Raw genomic sequence first — 21731 nt, forward strand, 5'->3', positions numbered from 1 at the left:
GGGAAACAGAGCATGCCTCCTGAATGGAAAAAAATGCAAGACCAAACCTTACACCCCTTCTATAATTTATTCCCAGTTTATTTGATTTTCATCTAAACTGGCATTAAAGCATCAACAATATTTGAAGTGGGATTTAATCACTGTGGAAAATTTTACCTTCAAGTTTAAAGTTCATCTTAAAAGTCTTACGGGAGAAAACTCAAACCCTAGAGAAACAGGCTTCTCATAGGAGAGAACCATTCCCTTCTATTTATAACCCCGACGCTCCTAAGAGCAGAAACGCACCAAGTGTGTCAAGGGTACCTAAACTATGACTTGTCCCCTCACACATACAGTCTTACTGGGGAACAGCATTAGCCACACAAAGTCTAGATGCGGCCCGGGAAGACCTGGCTAGTGTATGTGTTTGAAAGAGGAATCAGAAAATGAGAAATAGCCCTAGCTAGTTTTTTTCTATCTATCACTAAGGTCATCACAGGGGCTTTCAGAACTCATGTTACAAACTTACTTCCCTGCAGGCTGGAGGCTGGTGTTGGGGCCTGCTGAACAGGGCGAGGAGGGAACAGAACAGAGAGCGGTGGTGTGCAAAACACACCCCTCCAAGTGTCAGCTGCGCACAGAGCACCATGCTACTGCTGAGGCAGACGTGAAGAAACACATGACAGGGGTTCTCTGCTTTTGGACACACTTAGAGCCTAAGAGAAACAGTTTGCTTCTTGTTTCGACAGGAATGGAAATTGGGAAGCAGGAACCTTGTTTAATATGTCAAAATACAGAATACATTAAAGCCCTACGCTGTTTTCTCTTTATTCCCCAAGAAATAAGATCCCAGGCTGGTGGGGAAGGAAAGGAAAGAGAATGAAGCTGAGGGGGAGCAGAAATGTTCTGACTCTGCTGAGGTACCCTCAGCACAGTGACAGTATCTCTACTGAATTATTCTCTGTTAAAATTCAGATTAGGAAACTTGGGGTAGGTCTTCCAGGATCTGGTCTTTACTGTGGGCAGCCAAGTAGAAGAGACATCCCCCCTCTTCTATTCTACCTTTTCTATGGGAAAAGTATAAAAGACCCTCGTTACGTGCCCTTTCAGGCAATTACAAAGCATTTCCAGGCACTCAGCTGAGAAGTGTTTATGTAAGCTAAGTCCTCCTCAGCCCCTCTGGAGAAGCACAAGTATCAGCATCCTCTTACACAGCCCATATCTAGGGTTACCTCCTGAGAGGTTTCAAACTCTCTCACAAAAGGACAATCTGCCCAGGCCTGTTCTTTTTTTAATAGGGAAGGGAAGACATTCTTGCAAGACCAATTTACAGCAAGGGAAACATTTCAGGAAAAAAAAAAATCCTTACAGCAAAAGCACAAATGCAAACAGCCTTGTTAGGTGGTGAGGATGATGAGCAGGAATGAAGAACTCTTAATTTAAAACCCTGAGGAAATGGCACCAGATCATTACTATTAAGTTTTTTTTTTTTTTTTTTAACAGATTGTCCTTTTTATGCTTATCATACAGCCCTGGTCTAGCCCACACAGCCCTTTGAGGTGGGGGAGGAGGGGGGGGATGTCTGCGAGCAGTTAGCCAAGAGGCTGGAAGATGTTTAGGGTGGGCAATACTGAGACAAGTGTACCCCTAGAACCTGGCCTAGTTTGGGGGTGAGGAGGCCACTCTGGTGTTGGGGTTCCTCAGAGGCTGGGTTCTTTCTGGTACTTCCTGGCATGTTGAGGAGAAAAGGCATTTGATGAGTACCCCGTGGGAGGCTTGCTGCCATAGTGAGGCTCCCCCATAGCTAAGGACCAGTCTGGGAAGGGTCACTTTAAAATGACAGGTATCTGACCACAGTGGGAAATTAAACGGGAGAGAGAAGGCCAAGGAGTCGAGAAATTACAGCTAGGTCCCTCCCATGTTAAAATGTTAAGTAGAAGTGCTATAGCAGAAAAACACCCGTTCTTCAGGCCTGGAGTAAAGACTGGCGTAGAAGAGAGGCAGGACGCTTCAGTGGGGAGATAAAGCCACAGCCCCAAGGGAACCAAGAGATAAAAGGGTAATATCGTCAGATCAAGTCTCAACACCTCTCTCTCCAGGGAAGCTAAACCACCCTCTCCTATTATCACTCCCTTTAGACAGCTACAGTCTAAAATGGGAGACAAAGAAGCGGGGGGGGGGGGGGGGCGGGCCCATGGGTCAGTAGCAGCCCTTTGCCTAAGCCCAGGCCCTCAGCCTGGCAGTTGGAGGGTTAAAGTCAGCACTTAAAAGAAAACTCAAACCCCATTAAGCCCAGGCTTGGAGAACAGGGAGCAACAGGGAAGCCAAAGGAAACTAATTTTGGAGGTTCTCCAAACTGCCAATCACCAGCATATTTCTAACAGTCCCAGTGTTGTTTGAGTTGGTTGTTTTTCCACAGCCTGCACAATGGGGTCTGGTTATTCATTGAAAAAGTCTGCAAGGGAGCCCGGCCCTCCATTCACAACCAATTTGGAATGCTCCATTCAGGCCGGGGTGGGGGGTGGGGGGACTCAGCCGCTCAGCTCGCTGGGGCCGACGAGCAGAGCCCAGCTGTCGCCGCAGGGACGCTTGCTCGCCCAGCGCGCTGTGTTTATGTAAGAAATTCAGACCCTGCAGGCGTGCTCTGCACTCCCTAAGATTCAGATGGCCGAGACGCTGGCTGAAATCCGCAAGGGTGTGCAGGTCAGCTCCAAGTGAGGTCGGCAAGTGCCCTCTGGCAAAAGAAATCTGTCTTGTGCGGCCCACTTCAGACTCTGACTGTAGCTACCAGCTGAGAGAAACAGACTTCAGCGGTATTTCTCCTGCCCTCAGGGACGAACTGGTTTGCATTAGAGGACAGCTCCCTATGGAAGCCAGCCTTTCCAGACTCCTTGCTTTTCCATTCATTGCCAATGGCTGTAACGGGAGCCACCTGGCTTCCTCCCCAAGGGAGTGGGTCTCTGGAGACACCCACTACTAGATTCTGGCTGCAGAGGGGGAGGGGTCGAGCTACCTATTATGAACAGTTTCACAGTTCCTTTTCCTGGCTTTGCATCCGGCCTGAAAAGTTTATAATACCCACCGGGCATGCTCAGGAGACATCAAAAGAGAAAGGCAGGAGACCTGGGGGCGGGGGTGGGAGTGAAATCTACTCTAAGGACAATGCAAAGTACAAGGCTAAAAACTGGTTGGGTTTCTATTCTTCTCAGACCTTCAATAGTCACCCTAAGGGAGATCTTATGAAGCCAGTGTGGCAACTAGACTTTATTTCAAGGAAGAATATACTACTTTAGGAAAGATAAATTTTAGCACATGGGTTTTTCTTCTTTTTCGAAACATATTGGACTATTTTAAAATGTCTTATGTGGACCTCTTCTCACTGCCTGCCCCCATTCCCACAGCCAGTGAACTCAGATAGTGACACCGGAAGCATTTCTCGGCATCTTTCTAACTACAGACTCTCCATTCAGTGCCTGGAGTACTCTGCAGATCAGACTCAAACTCCTGGCCTTTTAATAGCTAGATCTTATCGTGCTCCCTGGAATCTTCACCCTTGGCCGCAACTTTCCTCTAGATGTTTCTTTCTGTTAGGCAAGGGAGCCTCCTTCATGAGGGGGCTCTTCTCAACTTTAACATCTGAGTTGCTAACATCTCATTTACCTGCCAAGCCCAAAGGTGTACTTACCTTGTGATTACACACACACACACACACACACACCCCTGTGCGGGCATCCACCCACAGACACACTCGGGGCTTAGTGTCTTGCCTCTCCTTTATTTTAAGCTGAGCCTCTTAGAGGGATGGGACAATGATAGAAACTGACGACCAAAGCCTCTGTTAAATGAGCTTGATGAGTTCACAAAATGAATTTTTAAAAAAGAAACCTAATCCGGTACTGGCATCAACATGCCTGGCACTTGTCCAAGAGCTGGGAGCTGCAACATGACAAGACTCTGAGCTCCTTGGATTCCAAGTGGAGAAGCACTGTGTGCCAGGGCACAGATGGGGCCCAAGCTGCCTCAAGGGCAGCCATGTGCCCGAGAGGGGGCTGTCAGCCTCTGGGCCTGGATGTGCTTTACCACCATGAAAACTGCAGAAACACGTGGAGGGAACAGTCTCTGGGGAGAGAATTACACACCCCACCCTACCCCACCAGCGTTAATATTTTTTTCTAGGATTGAAATTAAAACAATGATACTACTAGATGGTTGAAATGGCAGATAGTACAAATCCTCAGCTTTATCAGTCTACCCATGTCTTAATATTATAAAGCCGAAGAATGCTGAAAAACAGGGGATAGACTGTAATTTCTTGATTGATGCCAGGATTTTGTTACCTCTGGAATCTACAAAAGTGATCTGCCCAGCAGACACAGATGTAATTCCCCATTCCAAGTCTTTTGCGCCAAACACAAATGATTGGAAAGGATACTGGGTTTTATTAGAAGACTGAGAGCAAAGAGACGTAGAAGAGGAAGAGAAAAAAAATCTATTGTTTTTAATAAGCCTAACTGAGTTAAAGTCAGATGAAAAGAGATTTCGTGTAAACATATGGCTCTGTTTGATAAATGGGAACACTAGGTCTTGGGTCCTTAGGAGTCCAGCATCTTAGGGATCTTGGAGGCTATCAAAACAGGAAGGATTTCAAATCATTTAGTCCCTTCTCAGTGGTAAGGTGGTGAGTGGGATAGCTAACAAAGACTTTGAAAGGTTTGTAAAACTTGGAGTCAAATAACCTCCAGTTTTCATCCTCTTGCTTTAGCACACTTGTTTCTTCTCCCTACCTTCAGAGCTACCGGCTCTGGATAAGGATAAAGTGATAGGCTTGACTCCCTCGAGCCTCTTATTTTTAAAGTGCCTACTGTTTTCTCTCTTACCTTTTGTAACAAAAAGACTTTAGGATGTTCCTTTCATACAGAAATGGCCCAAGGACACAGAGCAAGTAAATGTACAGTTTTGCTACATCATGTCTGGGGCCAAAATCATGTGCCCTCTCCCAAAGGAAGGCACTCCCTCTACCATATCAACCTCCTATGCAGTAAACAAACAAACAAAAAAAACAGATGAATAATATCATATAGAAACAGGATTAAGATCAATGTATTTTAGGCTCAAGGGCTGCCTTCACAGTTAATCCTATTTCCCCAGTCATCTATTGCAATGTATTTATGAAATGTCGATTTTTATCAGTTAATTAGCCAGTCCTTAGGAAATTACCCTTACTTCCTCCAGTCGGTCCATTCTTTTTGAAGCACAGATCTAAAAAGAACACTTCCAGGGGAAAATAAGGTCATTTGGATTTTAAAACAATTCTTCAAATTATATTTGGTACAGAGACCATCTTTTAAAATAAGATTTTACCACACCTTCTCCCCAGCATAAAATATTTTAGTTATTCAACATGCCGACAGGTAAAACAGTCACAATTCAAACAAATGAGATTTTTAAAAATCAGAACTGAAATCTGCACTTAAAAAAACCCATTTATATATGCTAAAATCTAGTAATTACCCTAAGGTACCCAAACAGTCAGCTCAGAAAAATGAATGTTGACTACCCATACCTACCCCAAATCTAAGCACTTTGAGTTCCATTCTTATCCATGGTTTTGATTTGCAGCTAATTCTGTGAAAATGTGTAGTAAAAATGTGTAGTACACATCTATCTACTGACCCAGATTCCGTGGTTTGGTAGTTCTGTGTGTTAAGGCACATGTAGCTACACACACATTTATAATATACAAGATATATATTCATAGTTTTATCTGTATACACACTAATATCTTCTAGGAAACATGTCTGTTCCATAATTTTTCTGTTTTATAATTTCTCTTTCTTCCAAATCCTACATGAAAAAACTCAAAACACCAAGATATTGAACTGGTTTCTTGGGATTGTAGAATGAAGAGAACTGTGGGTTAGACTGGGCAGCCAGCACTCTCCCAGGCCTTCCTGAGGGCCAGCTCCAGGTATCTGAAATAATGAGGGAGAGCCCTGAGCATGACAGTGCTCCCTGGCTCTGCAGCTTTGTGAGAGCTTCTTCAAGGATATGATTTTATACATTTTCCCCCCTCATTTCACTTAACCCCTCCCATTTGCCCCCAATCACTAGTCAGTCTCCCCAGCTATCCGGACCTTGTCATAAGTAAAATGAAAGGGTTAGGCAAGACCACCTCTACAAGGGACCTCTAGCTCAAACAATGTGGGATCTTCAGGATTATTCATCAGGATCAAGGGATGATGCATGGCATTGGCAGAACCCCTATGTCTATAGGTTAAACTTTCTATTCCCTTGAATGTGACCTTTAGGAGTTTCCAGGTGGGGGATACTTTACTAATGTCTGACTTTGTGACGTAAGGGGAAATCTATACAACTAGAAGTAGGCTAGGCATTTCTATAAGACTTATAAGAATAGTGGTTTCATTTATTTAAATCACACTTACAGATGGATGCCTATGGGTAGAAACCCAAATCTAGAAAATTTACAAAATATAATCTCTTTAGAAGTTGAGCTTACAGTGTTTATCAAAAAAAGGTAAGCCATAATCTTCAAACCTGACGTTCTAAAATAAAACGTTGCCTACATTACTTGGTATTTCTTTTTCTCTCTCTCACACACACACAAAAACTCTCACACATACAAGATGGAAAATTAATCAAATCATCAGCAACAGGAAAGGCAGACTACTACTCATGGCAGGCCACAGAAGAATATTTGCAGAAACAAACGTTTCTGCTAACCTAGGGAAGAGGTTTGCTTTACCTAGCAAGTGTGAGTTTGGTTTATAGTTCATTGATCGGGTGATTCAAACCAATTCATAAGATTTCATTAAATTTAAATGAGCTTCCCCCCCTCCCCTGGAACAATCATGGGCTCTTCCAGAAGGTGACTGGAGTGGAAGCTGATCCTCAGCAGGAGGTTGTGAGATGCACTCACAGAGAGTCTGCCCAGCCCTGGGCTCTGCCAGCTCCCATGAGTCTACACTGCCTGTCTCAACTGCAGTCAAAGCAGTTACACATGTAACAGCAAGGATAAATGGCTCAAGGATACACCTCCCCACATTTGGGTTCCTGCCTAACTTCTATTTGAATCTATCCTTCTTGAAGCTCCATCTCCAGAAATAAGAGTCAGAGAGGGGGAAAGAATTATTAAGAGACTTTTTGAGGCTACTCAACCATCTGCTTTATCCTTAAAAGACAGAAAAGCTCAACCTTAAGAAGTTAAAGCAAAAAGCAAACAAAGTAAGAAACACATCACACTTGGTAAGCAGAAACATCTCCCAAAGCAGCTCCATTTTAGGTATGGCACTTTAATTAAAGAAGTTAGCACATTCTATTTGCTGAGCAGGAATTATTTCTAAGGAGCCAAAACACATTTATTGATTCCTTCACTTTAGCTTCTTCCTGCAGATAAATATCTCTCCAAATATAAATCCTGTTTGCTGACATCTTTCTCTAAAGAACATACCTTTGATTCAGCACATGAAATCAACCTGTATGCAGTCATCTCACCTTCCTTTTAACTCTTTTGGGTTACAGAGAAACAAGTGTCATAAAAGCATTACCTCTGCCAAGAAAGCCACCTCCCAGACTGCAGTTTATGCTGCTCTGAGCAAGAACCGGAAAGGCTGGGCCAAATTGTCAACACGGAACAAAGTAGGATTACAAATCCTGTCTTTTATCTTGCAAACACACACACACACACACACTCACACACACACACACAATTTAGGTTATCTTTATTTAGTCTTTTAGTGGCAAGCTTCCCAATCACTTGAAAGCAGTCAGAGGGCAATAATTAACACGCATTTACTCTCCTATAGAAAACATTCACAGCAAGCTGTGACAAAGCTAAGGTAACCATGCATCTGTGGGTTACAGTTTGTTCCCTTTCAAAGTTTCCCAGCACTGCACCTTGAATACGAGGCCGATCATTAAAGAATGTTTAGCAGGTACGTCTGGTCTTTCATTTATTGATTTAGAACACCCAACTTTTACTTAGATCAAAAGATATGCTCTCTCCCAGTGGCATTTTTACACACACACACACACACACACACACACACACACACGAGATAAAACAAAGCTGGGAAGAATGTGTTGGTGCAAAATGAGAAATCGAATCCTTGCCTGGCTCAGGTGCTTGCTATTATAAACTATGACTAAGACACGAATTTCTCTATGATGCAACTCTCAAGAGAGGCAGCATTTTTCTCCAGGCCTCTCTTAAACCTGCTCATTCGCCAGTAACTAATGCTCTCTAGAGCTGCCCTGTGCTGCTCAAATTTCATCAGCCAGCTTTGTCCTTGATAGCTCTTCCTGGACCATAAAATCTCCCAGACCTGTTGAGGACAGCCCCAAAAGATCAGTGTAATGCGAACCGCGCCTGTGCCAGCGCCGAGGGCCGTCTTTTGAGCTCCCACTGCATTTGTTATCTCAGTGATACGAGCACTTAAAGACCATTTTAAGAAAGTTTTTACTCTCCTCTGAATGATAAAGTCCTGACAACTACATGAAAAATAAGTGTAAATCAGGTCACTCTGTGACCACCTTTTGTCAACTTTGAACTAGAAACAAAATTGACAACATGTTTGGTGAAGCGACAATTAACTGGAATCTTCCATTAACTATTTTCTGCACCTTTAAAAGAAAAAAAAAGTCAGGCTCATGATTTGCATCAAGGATTTAATTTATAAAACAAACCCCAAAAAACCACTGTAAAAGGATGACTGATTTATGGATGCTTGGTCCAACAACTTATATATTTCAATTAATTTATCATTTGGATCTTGAAGCCTTGCAAAATTCTTAGGCAAAAAGACATTTTAAGATAAAATCATGTTCAGTAAATCTCACCTGCAATACAATAAATGCACTTTAGAAATAATTTCAATAAGGAATGAAACAAATTCGGAGGGGGGTTAACTTTGAATTATTAAAAGAAACCAAACACATTCCACTGTCCAAATATGCTGGCTACAACTGGAAAGAGTATTCTAGACTTGGATGATCCAAGACCAAACAATTTCAGAACACATGTGCCACCACCAGAAAGGTACTTACAGTTATCAGACTGAAAATCTGGGACAAACTGTTCGTCATCAGGAACTTGTGCTGGAAAAGAGATTTTTATTTTAGACCTTTAAGTTTTATTAAAAAGCACAGTAAAATGTTTTATGTGGAAAATAGGACAGCCAAGAAACTTGCCTTCAGCTAACCAAGCCTCTTGAAGTTGACTGAGATCCTGAAACAACTCTGGAATTGAAAACAGAAGACACCAGAATGAGGAGAATTCTTCTGCTAGGGAGAAGAGGGAAGAGCTGGCTGCATGCAGCTTTTGCGGGGAGCCATGTGAACAAGCCACAACAGAGGGGAAAGCTTCACTACCTTCAGAATCATGAGCCAGATCTGTGTCCAAAAACTTCCTCTTTCTGTCAATCACAGGCCGCCCTCTACTCTCCTCTGACCGAGATTTCTGAAAGAGGCCAACAGACAGTGAAGACTCAAGTGTAATAAAGGGGTCCAAAGGGGGTTGTGCCATAAACCAATAAGGAGAAGACTCATGTTCGAAGAGGGAAGACAAAACAAACCAAAAGCCACATAAACTTACCCCTGGGACCATAAAAGGGACTTGTTGATCATAAAAACCATCCATGGTGCTTCCAATGTCTCTAATGTCACTTTGGAAGGTCTCAGCATTGAGTAATTTCTGGGGGGAAAGGGGTCCTCCTGTAATACGAATTTGGGAGATTTTAACCGAGAGGGGGGAAGAAAGAGAAATGAAGTAATTTTATATTGCTTGTCCTTTTAGGGCCTGTGCAAAATCACTACCTTTCTCTGAGGTAATTAAAGCCCACTTCAAGGTGTAAGCTTTACAGACTAACACTGGGCTTGATTAAGGGCATCAAAGATCCATGGTGTACTTAGTGCCAAATCCATTCACCTAGTCAGTCTTTTAATCTTTTTCTCTCTCTCTTTTTATTTAATCATTACTACCTGTCCCCTACCAAAAAAAAAAACAAACCTTATTTTCATTAAAAAGGGCGATTTCAAGATTCTCTCCATAAGAATATTCCCCAGGGCGTTTGTAGTGTTAGGTTTTTTTTTTTTTAGACATAATTTAATTTTTGACAGTACAGTGACAGGAAGGAGAAAAACTGGGTTTAAGCATTCCAAATTATTTGCAATTAAGAATCTGACATACATACTGTTTCTAAAAGTATTTTGTAGGTCAGTGGCAAAACAACGATCAGTGTTATACTTATCTTCATACACAACTTTTTATTAAAACTTAAACCTTCTGTCCAAACAGCTGTAGTGTCTGTAATGTCATAGATATCTCCGTGGCAACTTACAGAGATGTCTGTGATATCTCCAACTTCTTAAAGAATAAAGTAGCTATGAAAAGTAACGCATAAAGTTAACTAAATTCCACTGCACATATTTTAAATGCATCTCTACCACAGATCTTTAAAAAGCATTAAAAGCAAAAGATCCATGGAAAGAAAAATGAGTTGATTATAATGAAATCATTTTTTCTCAAACATGACCAAAAAATAAAATTAAACTTGTTTCAGCACTGTCAAGTGTTGGGGCTGGGAAGGGAGGTTGGGGGTCAGAATGGAGAGGAGGAACTTTTTCTAATTTGAGAGGTATAAACTAACAATTTTAGGAAAGTGCCATTTTCCCGAACACTGTTTTATTCTTCAAACAAAAACGCAGTTAATTCAACAAAATGGGGGAACATTAATTTCACTCATCCCAGCTCTAAGCAATGCGAAACACTTCAGGATAAATCTTTTCTTTAACTTGTATACAAATTTTAGATAGGGAACTTTTCCTCAGTGGGCAATTCCATCCAATTTGTTTTTCACACTGTGTGAAACATATCCAATTTTTCTAAGTTAGCAGGATACGAGGAAACCCTTCACGGCCAGCCTCCTCTCAGCACTTTGGTCCAAGTAATAAGATATTTTCCAAGTCAAAGAGAAAGAGGGAGAGGAACAAAACTGCACACTTCATAACTTCCTAGAAAAACACTTCGGCTAGCCTGCCCGCGTGCCTTCCAAACAGCGCTAAAACGTTCAGAATAAAGCTTCTTTCCCAAATGTCACCAACTCGTAAACAAAATCTGAGGGGCATCAACAGTGAGTTGAGGGGCAAGAAAATGAGTTCTCTGCAGCCTTCAAAAATCTGTCAGATTAAATAAATCGTGGCCTTAGAAATTCGGTAAATATCTGTTGGGAGAAGGGGACAACGGGTAGGAGATCGGAGAGGGAGATATTTTCAGAGTCTCACGATGAAATACGTTGCAAAAATACTTCACCATGAAGAGCAAAAATACCTTTAAAAAATTAAATGAAAGAAAGAAGCGAACCCAAAAGAGGGATCAAGGATCTTTAACGCAGCTCTCAAAGTTCAAGGGCTAGAAAAACAGTGTTCAAAGTGTAATTTTTTTTAAAGCCTGAAGGGAAGGCTCGAGTTCATCCAGGAGTTTAAACCACTTCCTTTGTGCCCCCCCCCCCTTCCCGGGGCCCCCAGGAAAAACTTTAACACAGCACAGCGGCGCGATCGAGGCCCCTCCCCCGCGGCGCGCAGCGGGCCCGGTTTTATGAATGAGAGAGAGCCGCGGCCGCCACATCAGGTAAAGACTGTAACTGGATCCCTCTCACTGGGCCCCATTCACAAAACAAGACACACTTCCACCCAATTCCCAGCCTTCTCCATTCAAGAAAACTCCTTCAGATGCGCCCCCGCCCCCACTCCCAAAGCTCGCCCAGCCTCCGACGCAGGCCCCTCACCCCAGCGTCCTAGGAAGAAAGCTCAATGCTTCATTCACAAAAAGGGAAAGAAAAAAAAGCCGCAGGGAGCGGCGAGCCAACGAAAGAAACCCGCTTCATTCATAAAGTCACCCACATTCATAAAAACGAGCTGCGGCGCCAGGCGCTACCAACCGCCTCCAATCGCCCCCCCCGAAAAAAACACCCTTCCAAACATCTCTCTTTGGCACCCCTCCTCCATCAGGACTTCGGCTCCCCCAGAGGTCCCCTCCCCTCTGAAAACGCGGTCAGATCCCAAATCCAGCGCGAGGCTCCAGCATCTCTCCATCCCCCGCCCTCCGCACCCATTTTTTTTCTTTTCCACCATCCCCAGGCCGCGGTTCTGATGCTCTCCTATTTCTCGAGAATCGCCATGCAGCCTGACGCCCTCAGTCTGCTGGGGGTGGGAGTGGGGGATTGGGTGTCCGCTTTCCACAACCTGAAACTTGCAAGGCCTTCATAAGTTCCTGGCCGACCCCCAACCCCGGAGGCTGCACATGCCTATGTCACTTAACCCCTCCAGGTGCTGGGGTGGGGGTGCATCACTCTCAAACATTCCCCCTAAGCTGCTTCAGCCCCCTCCTCCCCCCTGCAAAGATCTGCCGAGTGCCTCTTCTCGCGAGCCTCCAAGTCCCCTCGGGGCTCTCAGGTCTCCAGAGACTGTAAAGCCCGCAACTCCCCGCCCCTCCATCTCCACCCGGGAGCCTCCGCACCTCGCGCTCCCGCTCGCCTCCCCCGCGACTTGCGGAAAGCCGCTCTCCGCTAGCTCCGGAACCGTTAGCCGCCCCCGCCCGACGCCTCCCAGGAACCGAACCGGACCCGGCCACGGGAGGAGGGGGTGGTCAGCCTCGGGAGGGAAGGGGATCCAACCCCAATGGAAAGTGCACCCCGACTCTGAGGATTCTCAAGCAGCCAGTGAACTCTCGCCGGCTGGGCCCTTCTTGGACACCCCCTCCTAAGCCCCCTTGTCTCCTCGACGCCCCCTCACCTGAGGCAGCGGCTCTCCTCCCCTTGCAGCGGCCCCGGGGCGCAGGCGCGCTCACGCACGCGCGCACCGGGCCTGAGCGCCTAGGCTAATGGCTGGGCCGAACCGCTCCGGGGACGCTGAACCGCTCCGCGCACCAGCCGCTGGACTCTGCGCCGCAGCTGCCAACCAGGCTGGAGCGCTGGCCCGGCCCCCAGCGGCCTGCCGCTCCGCCCTCTGCTATTGGCCCGCGGCTATAGCCCAGTAGCGTTCCCATTGGCCCGAGGCCGCTCCAGCGGCTGTCCATCACCTCTTGTTTACCCTGTCTGCGGGCAAATCCAGCCAAGCCGCCCCATCAACTCCGGCCCCCATTGGTCAACAGCGCGTCCTTCCCCACCTCTCAGGGGTCTGTTTTACATAATTTATGCACCGGGGGCCATTGGCCAATCAGCACAGGCTTGTTTATATAATGAATGTAAGGACGTTTTTCATTCATAAAAAACGCGACCTGAGGGGGAAGCTTAGCTGAGTCAGTGAAGAACTTAAAGGGGCCGAGGGCCTCGAAGAGCCGCAGTTCCTTCCTTCCCTGCAGCTCTCCCAACTTTTTACCGAGGCTTGGCTCTTTTCCCTTCCCCATTTACCCCTACTTCTCTCCCCCCAACGCCCCCCAGCAACACCACTGCCAGGACTGGGCCGCTGGGCGCCAGTCGTTTGCAGCTGCAGCACCAAGCGAATTTATCATTTTAGAATTCGGGCGACAGGAATCCGTCATTCCACCCGGAGAGAAACTCGCTGACCGACCTGGGCGTTCGGCCCATAGAAACACAGAAAACGGAAACCGAGCGCTCTAATCTTAGTTACCTTTAAGAGAGGCCTTAATTTCCTTTAACTAGGTTTCCAGTGGGGGAAGAATTAGCAGCATCTCCGTTTAAAATCTGAGCTCTCAAACAGGTTTTAGTTACTATTTTATACTGGCCGGCCAAGACCCAACCAAATCCCGTTTTCTCCCCACGTCTAATTGCGGTTTATAACCGCCAGAGTGGGTTTTGGATCCGAAATGAGGGAGGGTCGGCGCTCAAAGAAATCCTCTCTGAGGACTGCACCAACCAGTCCGCAGACCTAGAAATAGAAACATAAAGCCCTCCGAAACGGGCTTGCAGAGTTCGATCGCCTGCCTCCCTCCCGGGGCTGCTGTTTTCCATTTAAGTGTTGAATGCAAGATGGTGTGTTTGCGAATTAGATCCCGTGCAGCTGGGAACGACGAGAAGCTACTCCGCTTGCCAAACGACCGGGCACTAACTGCAATTGCTGAGATTCTTAACAGGGTGTTCCAGGAAACAAATAAGCAGTCCTCTCCCCTCTCCGCCCCCTCTGCCCCCTCCTGCAAGGCCGTGGGGCGGCTCTGTGCTCTCCCCCAGGATTCTGGGGCTTGTGAGGGAGCTCTTCTGTTCTCGTTCTGTTCGTGTGCCCTGCCGTTCACCCCCGCGTGCCGGCGGTGGGGAAGAAAGACGCCAAGTATCAGGGGAGTGCGCCTAGAAAAGGGAGCCCCAGGCAACTCTGGGGCTGCCTCATACCACCACCATGGGGAATGCAGTGTGGCTTTCTGGGAAAAAATTTTTAAGTAAAAATTTGCCCACTTTCTTTTCTGCTTCCACTTATGGGTTCTTGGTCTGTCGTTTATAGCCAAGAAATGTTGGAATTCACCAAAGGAAACCAGGAGTTCGGAGGCCCAGTGCTGACTAGGCATGAGACTTTGCAAGAGAGTGGGGTGGGCGTGAGCGGGTGGGTGGGAAAGCGCTCTGAACTTTTAACAAGCAGTTCCATGATATTTAATTTCCTAGGAGAGCAATTTGCTACCTACCCCAGCTCCAGTGGAGTTTTCCCTTAGTGCCTCTCCAGGTAGTGCCATTTCTGTTTGGCAGCTAAAGTACAGCCCTAGCCCCGTTGTGCTCCCAGTGTGTTGCTGAGGGCTGTCTCCCTGGCTAGACTCAGGGCCCAGATTAGCTCCCTAGTCCTCCTCCTCCCCAGATCCTCCCCAGTCTGCCCCCATCCTGCCACACCTCATCCCATCTCATCCTGCTCTCTGATCTAGTTTCTCCAGAAGAGGTTTTGAATTCCTCTTCACTTCAATCTGTCTTCAGGCCTCAGCCTGGTAGGCCTGCAGCCCATGGGGCCACATAAACCTTGGTGCATCATCACACTGGCTATAGGGAAACAGTGCAGGATGCTTCACATCGACTTCCTCCATGGGGTTGAACTTGAGGCCTGGAGTGTGACTTGGATGACCTTTGCCTTGAGCCAAGGCTCTCCATCCCACCTTGGGAAGAAAAGCTGATATTTCTGGATTAAGTAGTAATAAATAGCAGCTTAGTTGGGGGGAAGGGAGGAGTTGAGGGAGGGGTTTTTATGAGAAGATTGTCACAGACACGAGATCATGGAGGGATTTACATCAGAGTAAAGCTCTTGCCAATTAATTATTTAGTCATTCGGTAAACATTTATTTTGTACTCAATACTCGGCCAAACCCTGTGCTCAGCAAAAAAGTTACAGAGATGAGTAAGATCCAGTCTTTGTCTTGGAGGAGTCCACCATCTATTGAGCCATTTCAACAGCTGAAGTTTACTTAATGTATAACCTGTTCATGCCAGGTACAATTCCCTACAGATTATCTCATCTAGTCCTCATAAGAATAGAACTGAAGTGGTCTCTACTGTTAATATCTGCGCTTTATAGACAAGAAACAGAGGCACAGAGAGATTAAGTAACTTGCCAATAGTTGCACAGCTTGTAGGTTTCTGAACCTGGATAAACACTAAGGCAGGCAGGCTCCAGAGCCCATAAGTGGCCAACTTAGCATGTGCCTTTGTTGCTCAGGAAACCACCAGGAAATATCATTTGAACCCCAAATGGTAGAGGGCAGAACTGGTTGAAGTCACAGGGAGGCAGATTTTGAGCTCAGTATCGGGTTCGGAAGAACTTTGGAATGTTTGGAGTGGCCCCAAAAGGAATACTGCTGCTGGTAATGAGTCTCCTGTGACAAGAGGCATTTATGCAGAAAGATTTAGTGCAGAGATACTACTGCACTGGGTGGCGTAGATGAACTCAGAGGATTGCTCCAGCTCTGAGAATATGACTCGTGTTTGACAGGGGTTCAGGCCCTGGGCCCAGGCACCTTGCCTCTGCTGTGACATGTGAGGGTGTAACTCATGATGAACTACCTTGCCAGACTGATGCCTGGGCCCAGAGTTTGTTCCTTACTGTTAAGTGTTTATGATGGTTTTTTTTCTACACTTCTTCCTTCTTTTCTTCTGCTTCTCCTTAGTGACTTACCTCCCCCGCTCCCGTCCCCATCCCACTCCCCGTCTTCTTGAATTATCTTTGCCTTTAAAAAGAGTTAAGGGTCAGTATTTAGAAGTTCTTTGTTTAGTACACCGAGTCTTTCCTCCTAAGAACATTACTTACATTGGAGGATTTGTCCAGCCTGTGTTCTGATGTATCATTCCCTCTCCTTCAGGAGAGAAACGGGACTGGAAAAGACAAGAAAAAGAGAGACCAGCCTTCTGGAACATTCATCTAGTGTCAATCTATCCTTTGTTCTCTGGCAACAGCAAAACTCAGTCACAGTAGGATAACTAGCCCCTTGTTCTTCGATTTGCAATGTGTTTTCAGAGGAATAACACAGAAGGATAGAAAAACAAGTCCCTTGCCCCCATCCTGAAAGCTTCTGTTTCCCTTTAGAGGACTGCTTTTAAAGTCTTCCCCTAAAACCCCAAAAGCGAGTTAAAGTATAATGCAGGTAGGTAACCCTGCCTTGAGCTGATCAGCAAGATGGCAGTGGGAAATGTGGCAGCATGGTGATCTCAGTCTCTCTCACAGTGGGACAGTGCCTCCCCTTCCTCTGATCGAAATGCTGCAGGAAGTGTGGCCCTGTCTGGAGGTGAGGGTGTGGGCTACATGACCCTGGTGGGGGTGGTCCTTTCCCATTCTTGTATAATACAGGGGAAGGGACTCGAGGACTGCGTCAAAAAGGTGCAGCAACGTTTTTCTTGTCTTCAAGGGATAAAGGATTCTATCTGGTTGGCACACCTTCCTTTGTAAAATTCAGATATAAATACCCTAAAAACCGAGGCAAGAAAAGAAAATCTTTTAGATTCAAAGTCTATTTAAACGAATAGGTGCCATATTGTCTTCAGGGTTCTTTGTAGTCAGGGAATAATAATAGCTGACATTTACTGAGTGCTTAATATGAGCCAGACACTTTTCCAAACACTTCACATGTATTAGCACGTTTAGTCCCAACAACAGCCCTCTGAGGGAGGTACTATTATTATCACCTACACTTTTCACAGATGAGGAAGGTTAGGTGCAGGGAGGTTACATAAATCGCTACATGGCTAGCACACAGTCAGAGGGAGACTGTACCCACGGGACCCCCTCCAGAGCCCGGCCAGTAACCACTCTGCTGGGCTGTCTCAGCTCCAGAGAAGGTGTGTGTGCTTAGTGACAGTAGCTGACACCAAAAAATCATGTTACTGCACCAGGCCATTTAGGGGCTTTGCCTATACTAACCCCCTTGATTTTCCTAACAACCCTGTGATGTAGATATCATTATTATCCCTATTTCATGCATGAAGAAACTGAGGCACAGAGAAGTTAAGTAACTTGCTGAAGATCGCATAGCCAGTAAGAGTTGGAGTCAGGAGCCCATCGCAGATCTTGTACAGAGTCCTTGCTCCGGAACACTTTACCATGAAGTCTTAGCTCCAGCCATCTTCCAACTCTGTCGGTTTCCCTCATCTTGCCTTTGGGGCTCTGGCTGCTTCCTTGCCATTCTCCTGAGAGTCACTGTGCTTCCTTGGGAATGTGCTCCAGCAAATCCAGGCAGACTTCTGAATTATTATCTTGGGCCAGCTCAAATCTGTCTTCATTAGAGCCATGTCAGAAAGAGACTAGAAATTACCTGCACTGAGCATCCCCTAGATGCCAGGCTCTGTGCTAAGACACTTCACATACATTTTCATTTAGTGCTTCCATTCCTTCTTGGAGGTGGTGATAATACCCAGTTTGCAGATGTGAAAACAGAGGGTCAAAGTGAGATTTAAAAAACCATGTCTGAGACTTCACAGTCAGGAAGGAACAAGCCAGGCCTCTGATCCAATAGGCTGACCCTGTGACCCACTGGCCTAGTGGGGCCTCATTCCTTTCCCGGCTCACTTCCTGAGCTTGAGGACACCCTCTCTCCTACCTCTTTCTCCTAATTCTCAATTCTTAGATTTTATAAAACATCCACTATCAAGAAAACTTGGCGGCACATGTTATATTTAGATTCCTGACTGCTGAGGAATTTCTTCCTTAAGCCCCAACCCTTACCAGAACTGTAGGGTGAAAATCTTTGGAAACTTCCCATGGCTTCTTATTGCCTTCAGAAAGGAGTCCAGCTCCAGAACAGGATCTTTACTGCTCCCTGGTGACTCTGCAGCCTCTCCCGAGCCTCCTAGACCTTGGGTCCGGCCATGCAGGACAGAGCTGCCTGTTCCTTGAGCACGTCACTCCTCAGCATCCTGTTCTACCTCTGAGGCCCGTGAAGGGTCCCTGCATGAAAGAGCCTCAGGTTGCTGGGCTTCTGGGGGATCCCATGTCTGATCTTTAGAGTTTTCCTGCTCCTTTTCCATAGTAGGTTGTCAAGCGGAGCTTCTCAATACATTAAGAACACGCTTTTCCAGCAACCCCTCATGTTCGCTGGGATTTTCTGCCTCCGATGTACCATGTGCTTGGAAATCAACAAACCAAGGGAGTTTGAAACGGGCGTCCACGAGTTCTGAGTGAGAGCTAAAGGGCCTCCTCCAATGAGGAAGTGGATGAACTTGAATGTGTAGACTTGACAAAATCTATTTTGACCTTTCGGAGTCCTCTTTTTGCTTCCTTCCGTGCATTTAGTGGAGAGTTTACTATGGCCAGGGGTTAACCCTTGCTTGGATGTGCTCAGATTTGAGCCCCTGAAATCTGAGTAGCAGGGTAACCTAGAACTTGCCCTCCTCCAGCTGTGAAAGGCTTGTGGCGTTGCCCCACCATCCTACTGGGCCAGCAGGCTGAGGGGATGGTGGGGCTGGGAGGTGCATTATCTCATGGGCCTGCTTCACCGTGGCAGCTGGAGAGCGGGTGGTGGCTCTTTCAGCTCTTGGCTTGGTTTGTGAGTGCCCACCCCAGCTCGGGCTCTGTCAGGCCTGTGAAGGGGGCTGTATTTATTTGGAGTTGGACAAAGGGAAGATCAACTCTGCCCAACTGGTAATAGAGCCCTCAGGTGAAATGCTCCACCAGTGTGGATTCTATCACAAGGCTTCAGATGGCGCGTCCAGCCTGCCCGTTCACCCTGCAGCAGTCTTCCCGCCTATTGCCACCTGAAGCCAAACAATCAGCGTGTTTAAAACAAGTAGGTGGCTTCTGCTGACCCTTCCCCACCTAGATTCTTGCTAATAGTCTGTCTCTGGCCCCCAACCTCTGGGACGTAGGGCAGCTTCCATTTAAACCAGAGCCCACCTGATAACCTCTCCGCACCCCTGTTCCTCTCCCTTTTTTGCCTTCTTGCTCATTAAAAAGCCAAACTACTTGGCTGGAAAGGTAGAGTTTGAGCACCGCATCTCATCCCAGGAAAGCTCTGGCTGCTCAGCAGCACTGAGGCGCCGGGTGCTCTGCAGTCAGGCTCTGCCTCTGGCAGGACGCAGGTGCTCGTAAAACCATTAGGGACCATGGTTTAGATGCCATCTCCTGCTGCTGTGCCATCGCTGGATATCTAGGAGGCTAGAAGTTCGGCATCTGACTCTTAAAAGGGATTATCAGCTTGATGTAAGCGAATGCTCAGGCATCTCATTTGTGGCTTATTTCGTGTGTTTGTTTACTTTTTACTGAAGTATAACATACATACAGGAAAGTACACAAATCATAAGTGTGGAGCTTGAAGAATTTTCACAAAGCAAGCACCTCTGTGCATCTAGCATCCAGATTACAGAACATTTTCAGCTCACCCCCCCGAAGGACCCCTCATCCCCTCCTCTAGTCTAGTGACTGCTCCTCCCCGTGCTCTACAAGGGTAGCCACCTTCCGGGCTTCCAGCATCACAGATCAATTTTGCCTGGTTTTGTACATTATACAGATGGAATCATACAGTACATACTCTTTTTTTTTTTTTTTTTAGTTTCTGCTTTATAACAAAGTGAATCAGTCATACATATACATCTGTTCCCGCATCCCTTCCCTCTTGTGTCTCCTTCCCTCCCACCCTCCCTATCCCACCCCTCCAGGCGGTCACAAATTACCGAGCTGATCTCCCTGTGCTATGTGGCTGCTTCCCACTAGCTATCTACCTTACGTTTGGTAGTGTATATATGTCCATGCCTCTCTTTCGCTTTGTCACAGCTTACCCTTCCCCCTCCCCATATCCTCAAGTCCATTCTCAAGTAGGTCTGTGTCTTTATTCCTGTTTTACCCCTAGGTTCTTCATGACATTTTTTTTTCTTAAATTCCATATATATGTGTTAGCATACGGTATTTGTCTTTCTCTTTCTGAGTTACCTCACTCTGTATGACAGACTCTAGGTCTATCCACCTCATTACAAATAGCTCAGTTTCGTTTCTTTTTATGGCTGAGTAATATTCCATTGTATATATGTGCCACATCTTCTTTATCCATTCATCCAATGATGGACACTTAGGTTGTTTCCATCTCCGGGCTATTGTGAATAGAGCTGCAATGAACATTTTGGTACATGTCTCTTTTTGAATTATGGTTTTCTCAGGGTATATGCCTAGTAGTGGGATTGCTGGGTCATATGGTAGTTCTATTTGTAGTTTTTTTTTTTTTTTTTTTTTGCGGTATGTGGGCCTCTCACTGTTGTGGCCTCTCCCGTTGCGGAGCACAGGCTCCGGACGCGCAGGCTCCGGACGCGCAGGCTCAACGGCCATGGCTCACGGGCCCAGCCGCTCCGCGGCATGTGGGATCCTCCCAGACCGGGGCACGAACCCGTGTCCCCTGCATAGGCAGGCGGACTCTCAACCACTGCGCCACCAGGGAAGCCCTATTTGTAGTTTTTTAAGGAACCTCCATACTGTTCTCCATAGTGGCTGTACAAATTCACATTCCCACCAGCTACATACTCTTTTGTATCTGGCTTCTTCAACATTATGTTTGGAAGACATCCATTTTGTAATGTGTACTTGTGTTTTGTTTATTCGCTTCGCTGTACAGTGTCCCACTGTATGAATATATTACAACTGATTTTTCCATTTAATTGTTAATGGACATTTGGGCAGTTTCCAGTTTTTTAATTATTAATGACGTTGCTTTGAACACTCTAGTGAGACTCTAGTATATGTCCTTTGGTAAACTGCAACCTGATTTTCATTGTTCATTTAAGATATAGTCACAGAATTCATTTTCTTTGAAAAGTGGCAGAGACTCATGACAAAAATCTCAAGATCACAGAAAGGTACAGAGCGGAAAATAAACACCCCACATCACCTCCTAGCCCTACCCATTCTTCAGAATCATGCACTATTAACAGTTTCTCAATATGTTCTACTGCCTAGACAATCATATCTAAGTATATGCATTATAGCCTTTAAAAAAACACAAATTGGACTTTACCACACTGTTTTTCTGCCCCCTGCCCTTGCTCCCGCCATCCATAGCACTGTAGAGGCCAGGTAATAAGTGGATGAGAGTGTTTGGCCATGAAAGGCAAACGGCCCTTCCCACCTGTTAGACTAGGCTGGGCTATCACTTTTAATAGGCCCTTACCTTATTAAGGTAAGACGCACGGGAGTTTACACAGCCGTAAATTTCATTTCCACGTCCAAAAACATTGGTTGAGTGGCCGGTGTCCTTGGCGTGGGGCTTGTCCGAGAAGAGCTCCCAGTCTGGTGGGAGGTGGGTGAAAGGCACAGGAACAAATAGCTATTATACAATGTTTACA

General features: G+C 46.0%; 1 protein-coding gene across 1 annotated transcript in view; it reads right to left on the reverse strand.

Moving 5' to 3' along the window:
* Nucleotides 1–12870, reverse strand: part of ETV5 (ETS variant transcription factor 5) — a 55302-nt gene extending 42432 nt beyond the window's left edge. Inside the window, exons 1-5 of the mRNA XM_081235254.1 lie at nucleotides 12787–12870; nucleotides 9590–9708; nucleotides 9367–9454; nucleotides 9187–9234; nucleotides 9043–9093 (exon numbers count right to left, since the gene is read on the reverse strand). Coding sequence (XP_081091380.1) covers nucleotides 9043–9093; nucleotides 9187–9234; nucleotides 9367–9454; nucleotides 9590–9634 — 232 coding nt within the window. The 5' untranslated portion in view covers nucleotides 9635–9708; nucleotides 12787–12870. The remainder of the gene's footprint in view (nucleotides 1–9042; nucleotides 9094–9186; nucleotides 9235–9366; nucleotides 9455–9589; nucleotides 9709–12786) is intronic.
* Between the last annotated feature and the right edge of the window lie 8861 nt (nucleotides 12871–21731).

This window comes from Mesoplodon bidens (genome assembly GCF_964165515.1).
Source record: "Mesoplodon bidens genome assembly, chromosome: 5".
Lineage (NCBI taxonomy): Eukaryota > Metazoa > Chordata > Mammalia > Artiodactyla > Ziphiidae > Mesoplodon > Mesoplodon bidens.